Source organism: Elgaria multicarinata, chromosome 5, assembly GCF_023053635.1.
Source record: "Elgaria multicarinata webbii isolate HBS135686 ecotype San Diego chromosome 5, rElgMul1.1.pri, whole genome shotgun sequence".
Taxonomy (NCBI): Eukaryota; Metazoa; Chordata; class Lepidosauria; order Squamata; family Anguidae; genus Elgaria; species Elgaria multicarinata.
The window spans coordinates 42,567,654-42,586,880 of NC_086175.1; the positions used below are offsets into that span (position 1 = coordinate 42,567,654).

The following is a 19,227-nucleotide window of genomic DNA, read 5'->3' on the forward strand; positions in this document are numbered from 1 at the left end:
AAAAGTTAGTTGTAATTAAGTTTTGTTGAAATCAACAGATCTAACAACCAGATTCTACCTATGTTTACTTCGAGGCAAGCCCCACTCTTTTCAGTAGAGATTTAATCCCAGGTATGAATATACAGGACTGCAGACTAAAGTGCACCACTGCAACCATAAGCACACTTACTGGGAAATAAGTCTGCCTAAAGTCAAATGGTACTTAGGCTGCACACGGCTTCTTTATTGTGAGCTGTTGCTAAAACAAGCAAACTGCAACAACGGAAAACACTTGCAGCAGCCTACCAAAATTCAATCCACATTGGACTCAAAAGTCACATGACCACCTCAGTGCACACTGGTGGGGCTGGCACAAAATAGGGCTGAGAGAATTGTATAACTGAGTCTTTATTGCCAAGCAATTGTGCACACCCCATTTGTTCAATGAGACATCATCGACTCAGGACTACCATTTGCTGAACTGGAGCATGGGCTGAGCATGACAAGTTAATTATAAGGGGCACAATACTCCGAAAGTGTCATGGAGAGAAACAGATTGTGATATGTAACCCAATCCCATGCATTTTTTTTTTACTTTGAAGGAAGTTCTACTGAGTTCACCAAGACTGAGGGCTAATGTGGTTGTGTTAAATATGTGATTTCATTTAACTTATCTAGCCCCCACCCTTCTAAATGGCAGCACTGCAATCCTGATGGAAATCTCTCTTCCCCTTGCAAAGATACCATAAAAACTGGAAAAGAAGCTTCCATTATTGTCAAAGGCTGACAGCAGTTGGAGCGGAGCAGTTTTAATTAGATGTGTGGCAGGTTGGAATTTCCCAGGCTCCATTGTCCCAGTTCTGAGTGTGCCCCCTCCTCTATTATTTAAAAGCCCCTGAGACACTTTAAAAATAATATAAGCCTGTACTTATTGTCATATCTAATTTGGCTCTTACTTCCAGAAGTTCTGCATAGTATCCTCTTAAGACTCCAAATTCTATTCTAAGTCACAACTAACGTGTGCTCAAAATGTAAAATGTAAGGGGGTGGGGTTTGTGGTTTTCCCCCCAGGCACTAAACTTTTCATACAGCTTTGGATATTGGTCTACACAAGAGAATTCTAACTGATGTAATGGGGATAGCAGACGTGGAGTTGAAAAGGAGGTATTGCGTTAGATACTTCAAGTAGATCCATTGAAATCAATGGGACTTAAATTTGTCACACTCCCTTAAGTTCCACTGGTTTCATTGGGTCTTTTCTAAGTAAGACTAAGTCTAGGTCCAACCACTGGTTTCGCTGTTGGCGTGTTGTTTTTAACTAGAAGAAAATAAAATGATAAAGGCAGTGTTGTTATTGGCAGTATATTTGGTAAGAGCACACTGTTTGCTATTCTTATGGTGAGACTAGTCTAGCGAGTGCTGTAATATGACTAGTAACATGAATAAAATTCAAATTTGCTTACAGTCAGTACATAAAACAAAATGGCAGAATAGTGATACAAGAGCAGTGACTGAAGAAACACGTTGTTCCAGGTTTCAAATATATTGGTTTCTCCTTGATTGTGGTTTAATTCTAAACTGCAGATTGGTGCTCGCTACAGACGTATATTGTGCTTGGCCGTATTCTCCTCTTTGTCCGTCCAGGCACTTTAGGAAAGATCTTAAATGTTTTCGGCATGAATTCCAGACAGGCCTCGCGGAATTTCTTGATTCTCCAACAGTAAATGACAGGATTGAATACTGACTTGAGGTAACTCAGCCACAAGACGTAGGTGCTGGTGACATAAAAAGAAGGGCTGTAGTAGAACTGTCGGCTGAACACCGACATCAGACTAAATATTGTGTTCGGGAGCCAGCAGAGGGAAAAACCAACAAAAAGGATGAGGATGGTAGTGAAGGCCCTGGTCTTGAAGCTCATGTCAACATTCACTTGATGAGGCTTTTGCAGCCCTACTAGACCCAGTTTGCTCACCTGACTCAAGCAGACACTCTCAGCATGGTTGTGGATCCGTACGGTGTTCCGACGGACAGTGTTCAGAATGCAAAGGTAAGAGTACAACATGATGCTGAAAGGGATGAAGAAGATGGCCACAATTAACATCACAGCATAAGCTCTGTCTGCAGGAAATTCTGTGTATCCCAGGACGCATTGGGGAGCCCGGCTTGGGACTTCAACAAAGGTCCACCCAATCACTGAAGGGAAAGAGATGCAGAAAGAAAAGGCCCAAGAAATGGCAATCATGACTTTGGCACGGTGAGGGTTCAGTTTGTCTTGGCGCTGGACAATGATTAGGAACCGGTCCACGCTAATAATCAAGAGTATAGATACACCTTCCAAGACGAAGAACCAGTAGAGCATAGCTGATATTCGGCAGAAGTGAGCCCCAAAGTTCCAGTTCACTGTAATGATCGTAACTGCAGTAAAAGGCATGCAGAACAAAGACAACATGATGTCAGAGAAAGCCAAAGTCGCTAAAAGCAGGTTGATAGCTGAACGCATGGCTGGTTTTTGGTAGACAATCAGGCAGACAATGGCATTGCCTAGGAATCCAATGGCAATCATGAATAGCATTATTATGGCCAACAGCATCCTGAGTGGGATTGGCAAGGCTGGGTAACTGGAGCCTGTGAGCTGGGCACTTGCGTTCAGGACAACGAACGTCGTGTCCGTAGGAGTCTCGTTGCAGACCATCATCACACAAAATACCGGCATCTGAGATGCAAAGCCCCCAAAGTCTTCCTGCTAACTTTTTGGCTGCTGCCATTTCCCCATTGTATCAGCCATACATGCTCTAAACAGATGTTAGTCTGTTAGTAGGAGTCTGTCTGAAGAATGTTTCTTCAGCAATCATGGGCAAACCAGATTATAGCCATTTTAGCAAAGAACAAGTTCCTGCAGCTCCTGAACAGGGATGTAGGCGAAGCCATTATCAAGAGAATATCTTCAAAGACTCTGACCTAGAAAGAGGGAGGGAAAATATGGTGATGACATTTATTGATTTTTTTAGTAAAACATACACACTGACAGTTGTGGTGCCCACTGCACATTTTATAAGGCTTTTATTTTAAGGTTTTATTGTTATATATATTTTAATCCAGTTAAGGTCTTTTATCAGAATTATTGCATTTATTTGCATTTTTGTAAACTGCTGACCTATTTTATTTCATACACAGTGCTTTGTAACAAAGCGCTATATAAATAAATTGTATTATTATTCATTTACTTTTGTAGCAAGGTGTGCTAGATATCAGTATACACAACACAGTGCAGACATCTTCCATTTCTTAGTTTACAATAGCTAACTTGTACATGAAATATTTCTTAAGGTATATTAGTTTGGCAAACAGCTTCTCCAGGGCTGGGGAAAAGTTGGAAAGTGGTTGTCTGAACATTTAATAATTAATGCTGGTTTCCACTTTATAGTATATGTAAGCTGCTTCTTTTTATTATTATTAAAATACTCAAGGAGGTGTGTGAAAAATATTCAAAGATACATCTACAAACACAGGTTCAATAAAAAAAAAACAGATTTCTAAATAGCACACCAATGCTGAACCAGTGGGAAAGTATTTTTTCAGATAAACACACTGGTTCAGCATTGGTGTACACCTCATACACAGCAATTGCAAATTGTTTTATAGCATTTTGGTTCAGATTTTAAGGTTGCCTTCAGCAGAGCTGGGAAATCTCAAGCCTGGAGTCTCAATCTGGCTTTTCCTGGATAAACAGATGGCCTTACATGCTTTCCTCCTTTTATGCAGGTTTTTTTCCTCTATTCTAAAAGGTTGAAATGCCTCTCCCACTCTTTTTGCCTTCAGTCCTGTCCACCAGTGGAATGCAGACCCTGAGAGATTCTCCAAAATTTAACTCAGCTCTCAGGCTGAAAGTGGTTCTCCATCCATGGACTGCAGCTATGGGCTATGCACACTGGTTCTATATCCCAACTGGCTGAATGTTGCTTTAACTTCTGAAGTGGCATCCTTCAGCATGCTCGGTATTCACAAGCCAGTTCATAGACTGTGTCTCCTAAAGACAGACTGAGAACTAGAAGACTCTCTGTGGGTAGCAAAGTCCCAAAGATTGCTGTTGCCCCAAATGTTTTACCCATCCTTCACCCTTCCTGCTTTAGCACTACTACAGCATGAAACTACAGTCTGAACAAACATTCGGAATCTGGATCCTAATGTCATGATATAAAATTATATGGCTTGTTTGATGTTGGATCAGAGCATCACACAGGGAGAGTTACTCAAACCACTTACTCTGCAGCTGATTTACCAAGATAAAATCAAATGATTCTACACTATTCAGGAATTTTCTATTATTATCAACAACATCAACAACAATTGTCCTTTAAATGGTACTCACACATCAGCAACTACTCCTACAAATGCACAAATCTGTAACATAGGTGATCCTAGAAAAGGCTGCTCATTCACCCTTCATTGCCTGCACTTCAGAATAGGTGTTAGCCATAGCACACACATTACTAAGTGCTCAGGTAATGGCTTACCAGGAAGGAAGCAGATCAATACATTCCCTATTACCAGAATTTGTTGTGCATTAATCCTGCAAGTTCAGTCATAGATTGCAAGGATGAAGGATCATGAAGATTTATCCGAGAGCCATGGAAAGGATGTGGTGAGATTTTTTTCCCCTTTCCATTATTACTATTCTTATTCTAATTACTACTACTATTACATTTATTTATTTATTCATTTATTCATTTATTTATGTCTATACCGCCTAATAGCTGAAGCTGTCCAGGTGGTTCACAAAAACTACAAACCACAAATGGAAGATAATGAAACATAGTGCAACATTTTTCACATATAAAATTTAAAGCAATGTAAATGGCTAAGAACAAGTCCAGTAAGATACTTGACCTGATAAAGGCAGTGGGCATAAACGCCTTCAGTTTCCAGAGCCAGGTATCCAGAATGCAGATTTCTTAAGTCCTATTGGCAGGGAAGTTTGGTGACTTACATTGTATATAGGGTGGGGGAACTTTTTTCAGCCTGAGGGTTGAATGGGTTCTGGGCAAGCATGGCATGAGCCACATGCCAAGAGTGGGCAGGGCCACTCCACTGCTGGGATATGGCCCCAATGTAATAGCCTGGGCCCATTCACTCTCAGATACACTTATATATGCACATTCACACATCAGTCCGCCTCCACTGCAAACAGACTTTGGTGGCAGATTTTCAAGGGTGGCTGCCGCATCAGGGAGAGTTGGTCTTTGCCTCCTTAGCAGCAACCCTTCTAAAAATGCCACCCTCACTGCAATGAGCCAGGACCCTTTTTAGAAAGCACCAACTGCAGCTTTTAAAAATCCCAAATGCTATGGGGGAGGGGTCCATTTAATGCTATAGTTCTAAACGCAATCAGAATCAGAAGTAACACAAAAGCTAGACAAAATGCTTCAGAGCAGAAGCATCCTTGCTGTAGAACGATCAACAAATGATGATCAGGCATATGTGAACCAGCTCTATCTCTGCTGCAGACACATGTACAGAGTGCAGGTTGATATCCCCGGGTTTAACAATAGCCCTGTTCACAGCCTCCAGGTTCGGCAAAGTGGAATGGAGAAGAATTGTTGCAGTGTTGCAGTTTATGAGGTGCTAGGAACGCAAAAGCCACACCTGGTTCCATGATGCTGCACCATCATCAAATGGCACAGAGAAACAATCTCCACATAACTGGGGGGCAAACAGCAGCACCGAAGGGTGCAAAACAGTGTAATCCTGAAGGTCAGGCTTGTGGACAAACATCCTATGTTTCCAGTGGGCCGCTCCTATTACTGAGAAAATAAACTAAAAATAATGCATTGCAAGAATTCAGAAGTCCAGCACTGGGAACAAACAAACTCACTGACAAGGCATCGAAGGGGAGGGTGCTGTCTCTCCGTGTTGCTATGGAGATGGCTAGTTCAAGCAGGCTGCTTTCGTTTATACTGCTGCTGCAAGATTTTGCAAGCAGCAGCATTACAATCTCCTGTCGAATAACAGTTTGTAGACAATAAAACAGAGGGGGGAAGGTTAAAACTTGAACTGGTACGATTTCATTTCACATTTGTAGGCAGCTTTGTCCCGACAAACTCAAAGAATTTCACCCAGTGAGAGCTGCTGTTACTTCACCACCTGTTTCTTCTTGGTTCCTTTTATGCTTTTAGATTGGAAATGTCATTCTAGACTCCATCTGACTCTCTAGCAGCCAGCAGGAAGCAGCCAGCACTGACGGAAGAAATTGAGTTAATGGAGATTTCTCTCTCTCTTTTAACACTTACTTCTCTCCACTCCTTGCGAAGCTAGAAAATATTAATTCACCATCCTGGAACACCATGGTCCTGATCCAGATCAGGGTCACACATACTTATATAAGAGTAAGGAAAACTATCATACATAGGTACACTAAGCGTGATTAGCAGAATGTGTAGTTAACCCCATGATGCATCACTGGGAAATACAATGAATTAGTAACAGTTAAAATATAAAAGTTACATGATCTATAACAACCTTGAATTATTATCCACATAGTACTGATGGGTGCTGTAGTGTCTGAGGCTGTTTATGGCTTGCCTACCTTGTCGTGGTGCTGGAGCTTGAGCACCTCAAGGATGCCATGAGCTAAACCGTGAAGGGACACCCAAGACGGGAAGGTCATGGCAGAGAGGTCAGACTAAATACGATCCCTGGGGAAAGTAATGGCAACCCACCCCAGTACTCTTGCCATGAAAACTAAATGGATCAGTACAACCAGAGATATGTCGGTATACCATCGGAAGATAGGACCCCCAGGTCGGAAGATGGTCAAAATGCTACTGGGGAGGAACAGAGGATAAGCTCAACTAGCCCCAGATGTGATGACGCAGCTAGCTCAAAGCCGAAAGGACGGCTAGCGGCCAACGGTGCTGGTGGTGAACGACGAATCCGATGTTCTAAAGATCAACACACCATAGGAACCTGGAATGTAAGATCTATGAGCCAGGGCAAATTGGACGTGGTTATTGGCGAGATGTCAAGATTAAATATAGATATATTGGGTGCCAGCGAACTGAAATGGACCGGAATGGGCCACTTCACATCAGATCAGCACCAGATCTACTACTGTGGACAAGAGGATCACAGAAGAAATGGAGTAGCCTTCATAATTAATAATAAAGTGGCTAAAGCAGTGCTTGGATACAATCCAAAAAATGACAGAACGATCTCAATTCGAATTCAGGGTAAGCCATTTAACATCACAGTGATCCAAATATATGCCCCAACCACAGATGCTGAAGAAGCAGAAGTAGATCAGTTCTATGAGGATCTGCAGCACCTACTGGATAATACACCAAAAAGAGATGTTATTTTCGTTACAGGAGACTGGAACGCTAAGGTGGGCAGTCAAATGACATCTGGAATTACAGGTAAGCATGGTCTAGGAGAACAAAATGAAGCGGGACATAGGCTGATAGAATTCTGCCAGGACAACTCACTGTGCATAACAAACACTCTCTTCCAACAACCGAAAAGACGGCTTTATACATGGACTTCACCAGATGGCCGACACCGAAATCAGATTGACTACATCCTTTGCAGCCAAAGGTGGCGGACATCTATATAGACAGTAAAAACAAGACCTGGAGCTGACTGTAGTTCAGATCACAAACTTCTTATTGCACAATTTAGGATCAAACTAAAGAGAATAGGGAAGACCCACAGATCAGTTAGATATGAGCTCACTAATATTCCTAATGAATATGCAGTGGAAGTGAAGAATAGATTTAAGGGATTAGATTTAGTAGATAGGGTCCCGGAAGAACTATGGACAGAAGTTTGCAACATTGTCCAAGAGGTGGCAACAAAAAATGTCCCAAAGAAAAAGAAAACCAAGAAGGCAAGATGGCTGTCTGCTGAGACACTGGAAGTAACCCAAGAAAGAAGGAAAGCAAAAGGCAGCAGTGAAAGGGGGAGATATGCCCAGTTAAATGCAAAATTCCAGAGGTTAGCCAGAAGAGATAAGGAATTATTTTTAAACAAGCAATGCGCGGAAGTGGAAGAAGACAAAAGAATAGGAAGGACAAGAGACCTCTTCCAGAAAATTAGAAACATCGGAGGTAAATTCCAGGCAAAAATGGGTATGATCAAAAACAAAGATGGCAAGGACCTAACAGAAACAGAAGAGATTAAGAAAAGGTGGCAAGAATATACGGAAGATCTGTATAGGAAAGATAATAATATCGGGGATAGCTCAGATGGTGTGGTCAGTGAGTTAGAGCCAGACATCCTGAAGAGTGAGGTCGAATGGGCCTTAAGAAGCATTGCTAATAACAAGGCAGCAGGAGCTGACGGTATCCCAGCTGAACTGTTTAAAATATTGCAAGATGATGCTGTCAAGGTGATGCATGCCATATGCCAGCAAATTTGGAAAACACAAGAATGGCCATCAGACTGGAAAAAATCAACTTATATCACCATACCAAAAAAGGGAAACACTAAAGAATGTTCAAACTATCGGACAGTGGCACTTATTTCATATGCCAGCAAGGTAATGCTCAAGATCCTGCAAGGTAGACTCCAGCAATTCATGGAGCGAGAATTGCCAGATGTACAAGCTGGGTTTAGAAAAGGCAGAGGAACTAGAGACCAAATTGCCAATATCCGCTGGATAATGGAGAAAGCCAGGGAGTTCCAGAAAAACATCTATTTCTGTTTTATCGACTATTCTAAAGCCTTTGACTGTGTGGATCATAACAAACAGTGGCAAGTTCTTGGTGGTATGGGGATACCAAGTCATCTTGTCTGCCTCCTGAGGAATCTGTATAACGAACAAGTAGCAACGGTAAGAACAGACCACGGAACAACAGACTGGTTTAAGATTGGGAAAGGAGTACGGCAGGGTTGTATACTCTCACCTTACCTATTCAACTTGTATGCAGAACACATCATGCGACGTGCTGGGCTTGACGAATCCAAGGCTGGAGTTAAAATCGCAGGAAGAAACATTAACAATCTCAGTTATGCAGATGACACCACTTTGATGGCTGAAAGCGAGGAGGAGCTGAGGAGCCTTATGACAAAGGTGAAAGAAGAAAGTGCAAAAGCTGGGTTGCAGTTAAACCTCAAAAAAACCAAGATTATGGCAAGCAGCTTGATTGGTAACTGGCAAATAGAGGGAGAAAATGTGGAGGCAGTGACAGACTTTGTATTTCTGGGCGCAAAGATTACTGCAGATGCTGACTGCAGCCAGGAAATCAGAAGACGTTTACTTCTTGGGAGGAGAGCAATGACAAATCTTGATAAAATAGTTAAGAGCAGAGACACCACACTGACAACAAAGGTCCGCATAGTTAAAGCAATGGTATTCCCCGTAGTAACCTATGGCTGCGAGAGCTGGACCATAAGGAAAGCTGAGTGAAGGAAGATAGATGCTTTTGAACTGTGGTGTTGGAGGAAAATTCTGAGAGTGCCGTGGACTGCAAGAAGATCAAACCAGTCCATACTCCAGGAAATAAAGCCAGACTGCTCACTTGAGGGAATGGAATTAAAGGCAAAACTGAAGTACTTTGGCCACATAATGAGAAGACAGGATACCCTGGAGAAGAGGCTGATGCTAGGGAAAGTGGAAGGCAAAAGGAAGAGGGGCCGACCAAGGGCAAGATGGATGGATGATATTCTAGAGGTGACAGACTTGACCTTGGGGGAGCTAGGGGTGGCAACGGCCGACAGAAAGCTCTGGCATGGGCTGGTCCATGAAGTCACGAAGAGTCAGAAACGACTGAACGAATAAACAACAACAAATAAGGCACTATTAGTGAATAAGCTGAGATTTGAAGCAAAGAACCCCAGTGTGTAGGCCAAGCTCTTCACCATTGCAACACATTAGCTCTTGAAGCAGCACCCAGGATCTAAAGTAGCTGTATCAAAAAAACCAAAAACAAACCCACAATCTCAGAATGATCTCTCCCAAATGAAGTTTGTTACATTCATTTCCATTGCCAGTGAGTTTATAGGCCCAATTAGAAATGCTGGTGGTTACGTTTAAGGCCTGAAATTATTTAGGACCCGGTTATTGGAGTTTTGAAGTACATTGTCATAGGTACGCTGATGACACACAGCTCTATTTCTCCTTCTCATCTTCATCAGGTGAGGCTGGATGAGGGCTAATAAACTGAAACTCAATCCAGACAAGACTGAGATGCTGTTAGTGGGTGGTTCTGCTGACGGAAGGTGTTCAACCTGTTCTAGATGGGGTTACACTCCCCTTGAAGGAGCAGGTTTGTAGCTTGGGGGTTCTTCTAGAACCATCTGTCACTTGAGGCTCAGGTGGCCTCGGTGGCACGGAGTGCCTTCTATCAACTTTAGTTGGTGGCCCAGCTACGCCCCTATCTGGACAGGGATAACCTGGCTTCAGTTGTCTATTCTCTGGTAACCTCCAAGTTAGATTACTTCAATGCACTCTATGTGAGGCTGCCTTTGAAGATGGTTCAGAAGCTACAGGTTATGCAAAATACGGCAGCCAGATTAATAATGAGGACCAAGAGATTCGAACATATAAGACTGACTCTGGTCTGCTTGCATTGGCTGCCTGTGTTTCCAAGCCCTATTCAAGCCTTACATGGCTTGGGACCACAATACCTGATGGAACACCTCTCCCGACATGAACCTACCTGTACACTACACTCAACATCTAAGGTCCTCCTCCAGGTGCCTACTCCGAGGGAAGCTCAAATGATGGCAACAAGGGAGAGGGCCTTCTCAGTGGCATCCCCCAATTATGAAATGATCTCCCCGACGAGGCCTGCCTGGCACCAACATTGTTATGTTTTCGGTGCCAGGTCAAGACTTTTCTTTTCTCCCAGGCATTTAACAGCATGTTTTTAAGCTTTTATAGTTTTAAAATTTGTATATCGATTTTTAATGTTCAATGTTTTAATCTTTGTAAACCGCCCAGAGAGCTTCAGCCATGGGACAGTATATAAATGTAAATAAATAATATTTGATGGACCAATCGGCACCTATATGAACCTGTCCAAATCTGGAGAACAGCTACAGACATCCTGCTTATATACCTGCCATTAAGGTCTATTAATTGGATACACACAAGAGTCAGGGGCTTTCTAATGACGGCTCAATCTATGTTGAACTTGCTCCCATGGTATGTGCAAGTAGCTCCCTCACTGACAACTTTTTGATGGGCTTAGGGTGGAGAAAAATGTCCTACAACTCCCAGCATGGCTGGCCGGGGCATGCTGGGAGGTTTAGTACTTCTTTCTTGGGTCCTTTAATGACCTTGCTATTCCGATCTGCTTTTAATTAACTTATTGGTCCGAAAAATTTAAAAACTGCTGCCATTTTTACGTAAGATGTTGCAGTGCATATTTTTAATTTTGTATTTGATATGTAGATTTGTTTTTGTTTTATTATTTTAATTGTGAATGTATTTATGAGGGCCTTTGACCTTAAGAAGTCATATATAAATAAATCTATCCTAGTCTTTTCACAAAATATTTTTAGCAATATTTTTCTGAAACGAAGTATCTGAGAAAGAAACCACGAAAAGGGCGGCATGGATCAACCACCCCTTTACCTATCATCAGGCAGTAATGAAAGATTGCCCAATAATAATAATAATAATAATAATAATAATAATGATGATGATGATGATGATGATGATGATGATATGACAGAGATACATGGGCATTATTTAAATGAGCCACTTAACCTGACAGTTCTAATGCTTCCTGTTGAAATGAAACATTAGTCTTTAAATAAATGTGCTTTGTTAAATATTAGACAAAGGGAGTGCTTTCAATGTAAACCTTGTGATAAGGGCCATCTGTGATTAGTGAAACATCGCAGCAAGGTAGCACTTTGTGAATGGAGCTGAGCAGAACATGCCGTGCTTCCTGATGCAAGGCTTTAACCAGGCTCCATTAGTAGGTTGAGTCAGACTTCCTCAGGCAAGGAAACAGCATTCATATTCTCCATGGCAATCCCTCACTTAAAAAAGATAGACACAGGATCCAGCAGTAAATCAGCGATTGAACAGTCTCAACCAAACATGCAGATATATCACAAGTGAGGAGAATAAAATGGAGTTGAAACAAATGGACCACTCAGTCCAGATTTTGGCTTTCGGCTTCCAAGAGCTGTGTTTAATGTTATTGCTTAATATTTTGTTATGTGTTTTATTCTGTAGTTGTATTTTTATTGCTTATATTGTAATTCAACAACTTTTTACACCGCTCAGAAAACTTCAGTTATGGGGCAGCATAAAAACAGTGTAAATAAGCAAACAAACTTAGAAAACATACTATGTGAAAGATAAATTTGCTTGGGATGGCTAAATTTAAAAAAAAACCATAAACGTATAGATGCCGTTTTCTCCTCCTCGAGCAGCTAGCCCAGTTCTTTCTGTGCCAGCTGTTAGGGGGTGAGGGTTGGGAACTCTGACTCCCCCTTCCAAGGTTGGAGCACTGTCTTCAATCTTGGCAGGGGAAATCCCCACTATACTATGGCCCCTCAGACCATGTGTATTCTATTGACCAGCAACTGATTGCACATACCAATTCCACTGAAAAAGCCCTATCTGTAAAATATAACAGTTGTCTTCTGTGGTAACTCTGTGATGACTAGCATGAGTGGATGAGCCATAAAGTGGTGAACATGCATGAGTGGAATGGATTGAAAATCTCTCAATCAGGCAGATTATCTTGAAATGGCATCCAAATGTCAAAGCAGCTTGTGAATGTTTGAGCAGATGTTTTATGGTGATCAGTCACTAAGGTCACAGTCCAATACCTTCTATACCTCCACCAAACTCAATGGGAGTATTTCTGAGTAGACATGTATTGCACTGTACATGCTCAATTGTCTGTTCTTACCAAATAGAATCTTTGTGTTTTCTATTCTAAAGACGAGTCTCAGTCATATTTGAAGGTTGGGTTTAGAACATAAGGAGAGCCATGCTGGATCAGACCAAGGGTCCATCTTGTCCAGCATTCTGTTCACACAGTAGCCAACTAGCTGTTGACCAGGAACACAACAATTTGGCACCAGGATACGTGAAAGGTATTCTGTATTAAATTGAACAATTTTAATTTTCTGTTTTTATCTTTTTACTGTTTTAGTCCTATGTTTATCGCTCCAGAGTCTATTTTAGATATGGAGCAGTATATAAATATTGCAAATAAATAAATAATAAACCCACAAGCAGGACACAAGTGCAACAACACCCTCCCACCCATGTTCCCCAGCTTACTGCCTCTGGTAATGATTTCACATGCACAATCTATCAAGTGCTGCTGGTGTGCAGTTTTGTCAACTCCCTTATATATGAAATGTGCAGAAATCAACAATGCCAGTACCTGATTACTCTGCTCATGGTGGTATTTTAACTTAGTAGATCATTCAGAGCTAAAAGTAACTTAATCAAATCATAATGCTACAACTAGTATAGCATTTTTGAAACAGGGTGGGGGGCACAGTGGAGCACTGAATATCAAGCCAGGGAGACACAAACTATTTCGTACATCTTATGAGTAGTACTTCTACTTCTGAGTAATAGTCTCAGAAGAGTCAGAATTACTCTGAGGGAGAAATAGAGTTCTCATTTCCCAACTGCTGTGCATCCTTGGCTATATACCAGTGAGAACATCATGGCAAAGTATCTTGGGACTTGTAGTTTGTTCAAAGTGCTAAGAATTCCTATCACCCCACTCTCCTGGAACTACAGTTCCCAGGAACCCCTAGGAAAATTAATACGACTAAACCGGTTTAAGGGACTTCAGAAGGGAGAAGGAATCTGTTCAAGAAACGCTGGTATGTAGAACTTATTTATTTATTAACCAGATTTAATAAATAAATTGAAACAAATCCCAAAGCAGTTTTTTAGAAACAACTCAATGTTGGAAGATGTTTTATAGAAGTTCCATATCAAAAGAATGAGTAGAAAAGAACTGGTCCATCTGTTCAAACTTAATTCCATTGCCCAAGAGAGACTCAGCTGTTTTGTAACATTGTGTGAGGGAGAAATGTGAGAGGGCAAACAAGACGCTAAGCACCAAAAATGGTAAATTTCCAACATGCTAGAAATCTGGTTATAAGTATTACCACCACCAGAGGTCACATTAAAAAAATGAAATAAAATTATGGAGTCACAGAATCGGAAGGGGTCTTGGAAGTCTAGTCCAATTTTCTAAATAAATAAAGACAAAAGCATCAAACTGCTACATTTTTCTTCAATGAAGCAATTCTCCTGTGACGTAAGAGCTAACTATAATACATGTGTTAAATAAATATGGATTTAAACTTTGACAGCCGTTAGGAAAAAGCAGCTTTCAGGAAGAAGTGATTTTGAGAAGTCATGGGGGGATTCCTTAACCTTTTCCCTCCTTGCCATACTGCAACTCCTCCCCCTAACACACACACACACACACACACACATTTTTTTTCTGGAATTCCAAACAGAGGCTTGCAAGAGCATTTCAATAATCTGTAACATTCCACCTCCTGTGGAAGGAGATGGCTTGCTATCATTGAGGGCTACACTAGATACCACAGCAAGAGACTCAGGTCATAGCTAGACCTAAGGTTTATCCCTGGATCGTCCAGGGGTCCAACCTGTTCATCTAGGTGACACACAGGGGATCCAGTGCTCAGGCAGGGGCGAACCCTGGATGATCCCAGGATAAACCTTAGGTCTAGCTGTGGCCTGTGTTTTAAATGTGGCTCTGTTCCAATCATGTAGAAAGCAGGAGCAGGGGTCCATGGATCCACAGGTGGACTGGGCTAACTCTCATTATCTGTGGCTTATCTTCCTGTAGTCCAAGTGCAGAAGCATAGGCCTGGGGGAGCAACCCACCCTCTGGGAGTCCCTAGAAGACTATACTTCCGCCCCTACCTCTTTTCCTCAACTGCCAATCATTGGTGGTTTCTTGGCTGTTTCTCCATCCTAAAAGGTTTGCTTGAAGCAAGAATATGCAGGCATTTTTGTCTCTATCATCCCTTTTGCCTTCAGCATACCCATCACTGGAATGTGCCCCCACCCCAACCAAGGTTCTCCAAAATGGAATCCCTCAGGCTGGAAGAGCTTCTGCATCCTTTTCCTCTGTCAGGCTCTAGCACTTGAAGTGCACTCAGCTGAGAGAAAAGTGCCTCAGGCAACAGGGGGAGCGGGGAGGCAAGGTGTGGATAGATGGGAGAATTCAGCGGCTCTTACCCACACATCCCTTTTACTCTTAAAATAAAATCCCTGGCCTCATATTGCATGTAAATGTATACATGCATGTAAATAAATACATGGATTTAGAGAGATGGGTCAGCTGTCGTCACTGTCTGGCCCTAAGAATCCTGAGGCAAATACTTTGGTCTTTCACTGACTTTCTATAGGACTACAAGAGAGTCACTAGAATTCCCTTTTTCTGGAGATAGAGAGTGTTATCACATGGGGGAAATCATGTTTGCTTACCGTCATTTCTCCACCCACACATCTTTTGAAAGAGGAAATAAACAACATGCTCATGGCCATTTTGATCTCGCTGCTTCTCCTGTGCACAGCAAGATATAGCAGCAACTATCATCTTTAAAAATAAGTCAGGCTTACTGAAGTGTTGTGGGTTTTTTGTGGCACAAAAAAGGCTAGAAAGGGCGGGAGGCACACAGAAGGCACACAACATCTTGAGAGGGACCCACAAAAATCTGCGAGTGCCTAGTAACAAGCGTGCAATAATACACTCGTCTGATGGAGCTCAGAGTTGTTGATGATGTTTATGAGTTTAACACTCCAAGCTTGCCTTGCCCCTAAAATCTCCAGGTGAGGTATGGCACATGGAAAAATACATGGTTAAATGTCCAATTCATCAATGGGATTTGGGCTCCAAACTTATATATACTTATCAAAGAGTAAGCCCCATTGAATATAGTGAGTCTCATTCTGAGTACGCACGCATCGGATTTGTACTGTTTAACTGGCAAAACACTTGCACTTAACAATGGGAAGCCAACGCTGATTAAAAGGCCTTTTAATACTTCCAAAAGATGTTCTAGCTACCCAGACTCAGATGGAAAATAAAAGTCAAAGAGAATAGTTTGGACCAGCTCTGTGTCCTGGTGCTCCCAGTTTGGGGCAAACAAGAGCATGGGAAGCACTCAGAGAATATACTTCTCCCTGGCCTCTATTAGACTGCGCTGGCTGTAAAAAGCCAGCAGTGTGAACTGAAATAACCCCCTGAAAACTGGTCGCTGTTGTCCATCTGGTTCAGCACCTGCACCACAGATAGAAGAGTAAGCGCAACAGCACATACTCTACCCAAAGCAAGCGTCATCCAGACCTGCATAAGAATAGCTTTCTTTGGGAAACAGCCATAAAGGTACACGTAGTAGTAACAACATTTATCTGCTATATTAGCACCACACTGCACAGTCCTATGCATGGCAGAAACAAGACCCTTCAGTGACTGTAGCACACTGACTCATTTAGGACTTCCGGATTAACTCTTCAAGAGTCCACTTGGCCCCCGTCTTGATGGCGGTGCTTTGGCGCTGCGAGGCCTCGGGCTCCCGAATTTGTGCTCCTTCCTGGCCATCTCCACGGGAAGGAATGCAAGTGCGGAGTTGACACTGCCGCTGCTGCCACGCTGAGCACCGGGAGCCGGAGGGGAACAAAGAGACGGATGCGGGGTGGCCAAACCACCTCTCTTCCCTCTGACTGCCTGTTCCTGTCCCCCATTTTCTTTATCTGCATCTGCGAAGCTGCACAGATAGAGATAAAAAATGGGGGGGGAATGGGCCCCATTCCTCTCCTCCCCCCTCCCGTTTTAATGTTTTTTATTTACAGATGCACAGGCCGTTCCTCTCCTCCCCCCTCCTGTTTATTATTATTTACCAGGATGTAGGGGGTTCTCTTGAGCTCCTGGAGGTCTGCCCCCTTCCCTGTCCAGCTGACTAATCAGGGGGTGCCATTGGCTGTGATAAGCCTCTGCAGACAAAAAACGTCGGGTTAAGTGCCCAACTTCTTTTCAGCAGAGCTTCTGGGGTTTGCCCCTGGATGGCTTCGCAATGGTGGCTGCGTCATGTAGATGACCTGCCTCTACTGCGAATCCACCCCGGGGCAAACCCTTCGGCAAAACAAGCCCTTGGTCTGTTCTTGATCCAAGCAGCCTTCCCCATCCTGGCATCCTCCAGATGCATTGGACTGCAACAGGGGATCGTGGGCAGTTGTAATCTGGGGGGCTGATCCAATTTGTCCACCCTTCCAATGAGAACTTTACCCCCAGGTCATGGCCTGAGGGCCCTTGGGCTAACAGGGCTCTCCCCTCCAGCCTGTCATTTGAAGTCCAGGGCACAGTAAGAGCTTCCTCGGAGGACTGCTGACTTTTCATGGTTTTAGCAAATCTCCTCCCTTATTAAAACAACTCTCAGAAAAATGCATACAACTAAGAATTTCGATCTTCGCTTTGGCCATTCATTTCTATACTGCATACGCTGACTTGCAGTTTTGTTTTGTTTTGAAAAAAGATGACCATACAGGAGACAGAACATTAACAGCAACAGTTATATAATACAGTCCCGGCTTCACTGCAGCACACACGTTGCATTTTGCGGTACAACTCAAGAGACCGATAGACCCGGTCTTGGTCAGAAAAAAAATTAAAACTGCCCGCCAGAGACGGATTGCGAGGAATACTGGCAGGAAACCTGAGAGCAAAGTACACCATCACGGCTCCCCCGCAGACCAAACTGCACCGACGCGCTAGTCTGAGCCTGCAGGCAGCGCCATGCAAACACGCTTAAATTCCTTGCAGCACCGGAAGACAGACAGACCGACCGACCGACCGACCCCCACACCCGAGATGTGTTTAGACGAGGCCAGACGCCGTTCAAGGAGTATTGAACTGCCCTCCTCCCTCCCCCCGCGCCCTCATATGCAGGGGAAGTTCCGTCTGGGCAGGGCGCGCGAACCCTGCCAGACCTACCTTGTTTCTTCAGCAAGCAGCTGCAGAGGCGACCGCTGTGCACGGCGACGTGCCTGGCCCCCCTCCAGCCGTGCTCAAGCCCGGTCCCCGCACGACCATCCCCTCCCTCGCTCCCGGGAGCCTATCGGCAACAACGCGCACGGTCTTTGTGGGCACCGCGGGCCCGCTGCAGGACCAGGGGAAGCGCGCCCCCTGCAGGCGCGCCTCAACCATCGACAGGACAAAGAGGCTGCACCGGGACTGAGGGACGGCCGGTTGCTAAGCTGGAGAACCTCCAGCCCGGTAGTAGGGCCCAAGCGTGCTCCTCCTCTGTTTCAAGATGTGTCAAAATGGCTAGAAGCACACTGCACATGACCAGAAGCGTATTAATAGTTAATTAACCGTAGCTTGAATCCCTCTCTTAAAAACTGCAGGTTCTGGGGTCCAACTGTCAAGGTGAGCCTATGGTAAATTCAGCCCCTCTCTCAGCCATGTACAGAGTGTCTTCTCTGCCATACGGGATAACCAGCTAGGATTAAGAAAAGGGTATGAAGGCACGACTTTCAGGCAAGTTTGAGGATCAACATCTCACGAAAACAGAATACTCCATGATCACATTGTTGGCCCTGTTTGGCATCTGGACATCCAATCCAGACTTTTAGTCCTCCTCTCTCTTACAAGCAGCTTCATCGTCAAAAAATAACGGTTCAAAAATTTATAAAACAAAGGGCATAATCAGATCTCTACCCACTCTTGCTCAGAAAACTTGAGTTTTAGAACAACCCCATAATCCTTTATGACAAACCAAACAGGCTCCTAGCCTAACACAGGTATTACCCTCTGATAGGACAGGTATGCAGCGAATGTACTATATGTAGATTATCCTTGCAAACTGACACGTTTGAACATCCATGTGACCACCGACTATTTAAGCTACATCACTTTTCTAATTGTACAACAAAATGGGCTATTTATGTTATCATTTGCCCAGGTGGGCTTCTCTATGTAGGAAAAACCTCTCATAGTGTGAGAACACATATAATAGAACATCGCTCTAAATTAAAACATCAAGTCTTGGAGGCACCATTGGTATAGCATTTTACTGACAACTCTTGAAATATACGATGAGTTCAAGTTTTTGGTTATTGATGGAGTATATACCCCCATAAATACAACTGAAATAATCATGATAACCTTCTTTTAAGGAAGGAAGCAGAATGGATTTCTAAGCTTGGCACTGTACAACCGTATGGCCTGAATGTTAGTTTGGAATTGGCATCCTTTTTTAGAAAGTAATCTCGACGGA

The 19,227-nt window shown here is 43.2% G+C and overlaps 1 protein-coding gene across 1 annotated transcript; it reads right to left on the reverse strand.

The window, feature by feature from the left end:
* Positions 1-1,296: 1,296 nt before the first annotated feature.
* On the reverse strand, positions 1,297-17,998 carry GPR45 (G protein-coupled receptor 45). Its single transcript, XM_063127482.1, has 2 exons — positions 17,939-17,998; positions 1,297-2,937 (listed from the first exon to the last, which is right to left on the reverse strand). Exon 2 carries the CDS (start codon positions 2,690-2,692, stop codon positions 1,553-1,555), a length of 1,140 nt encoding a protein of 379 aa, XP_062983552.1. The 5' UTR covers positions 2,693-2,937; positions 17,939-17,998; the 3' UTR covers positions 1,297-1,552.
* Positions 17,999-19,227: the final 1,229 nt, after the last annotated feature.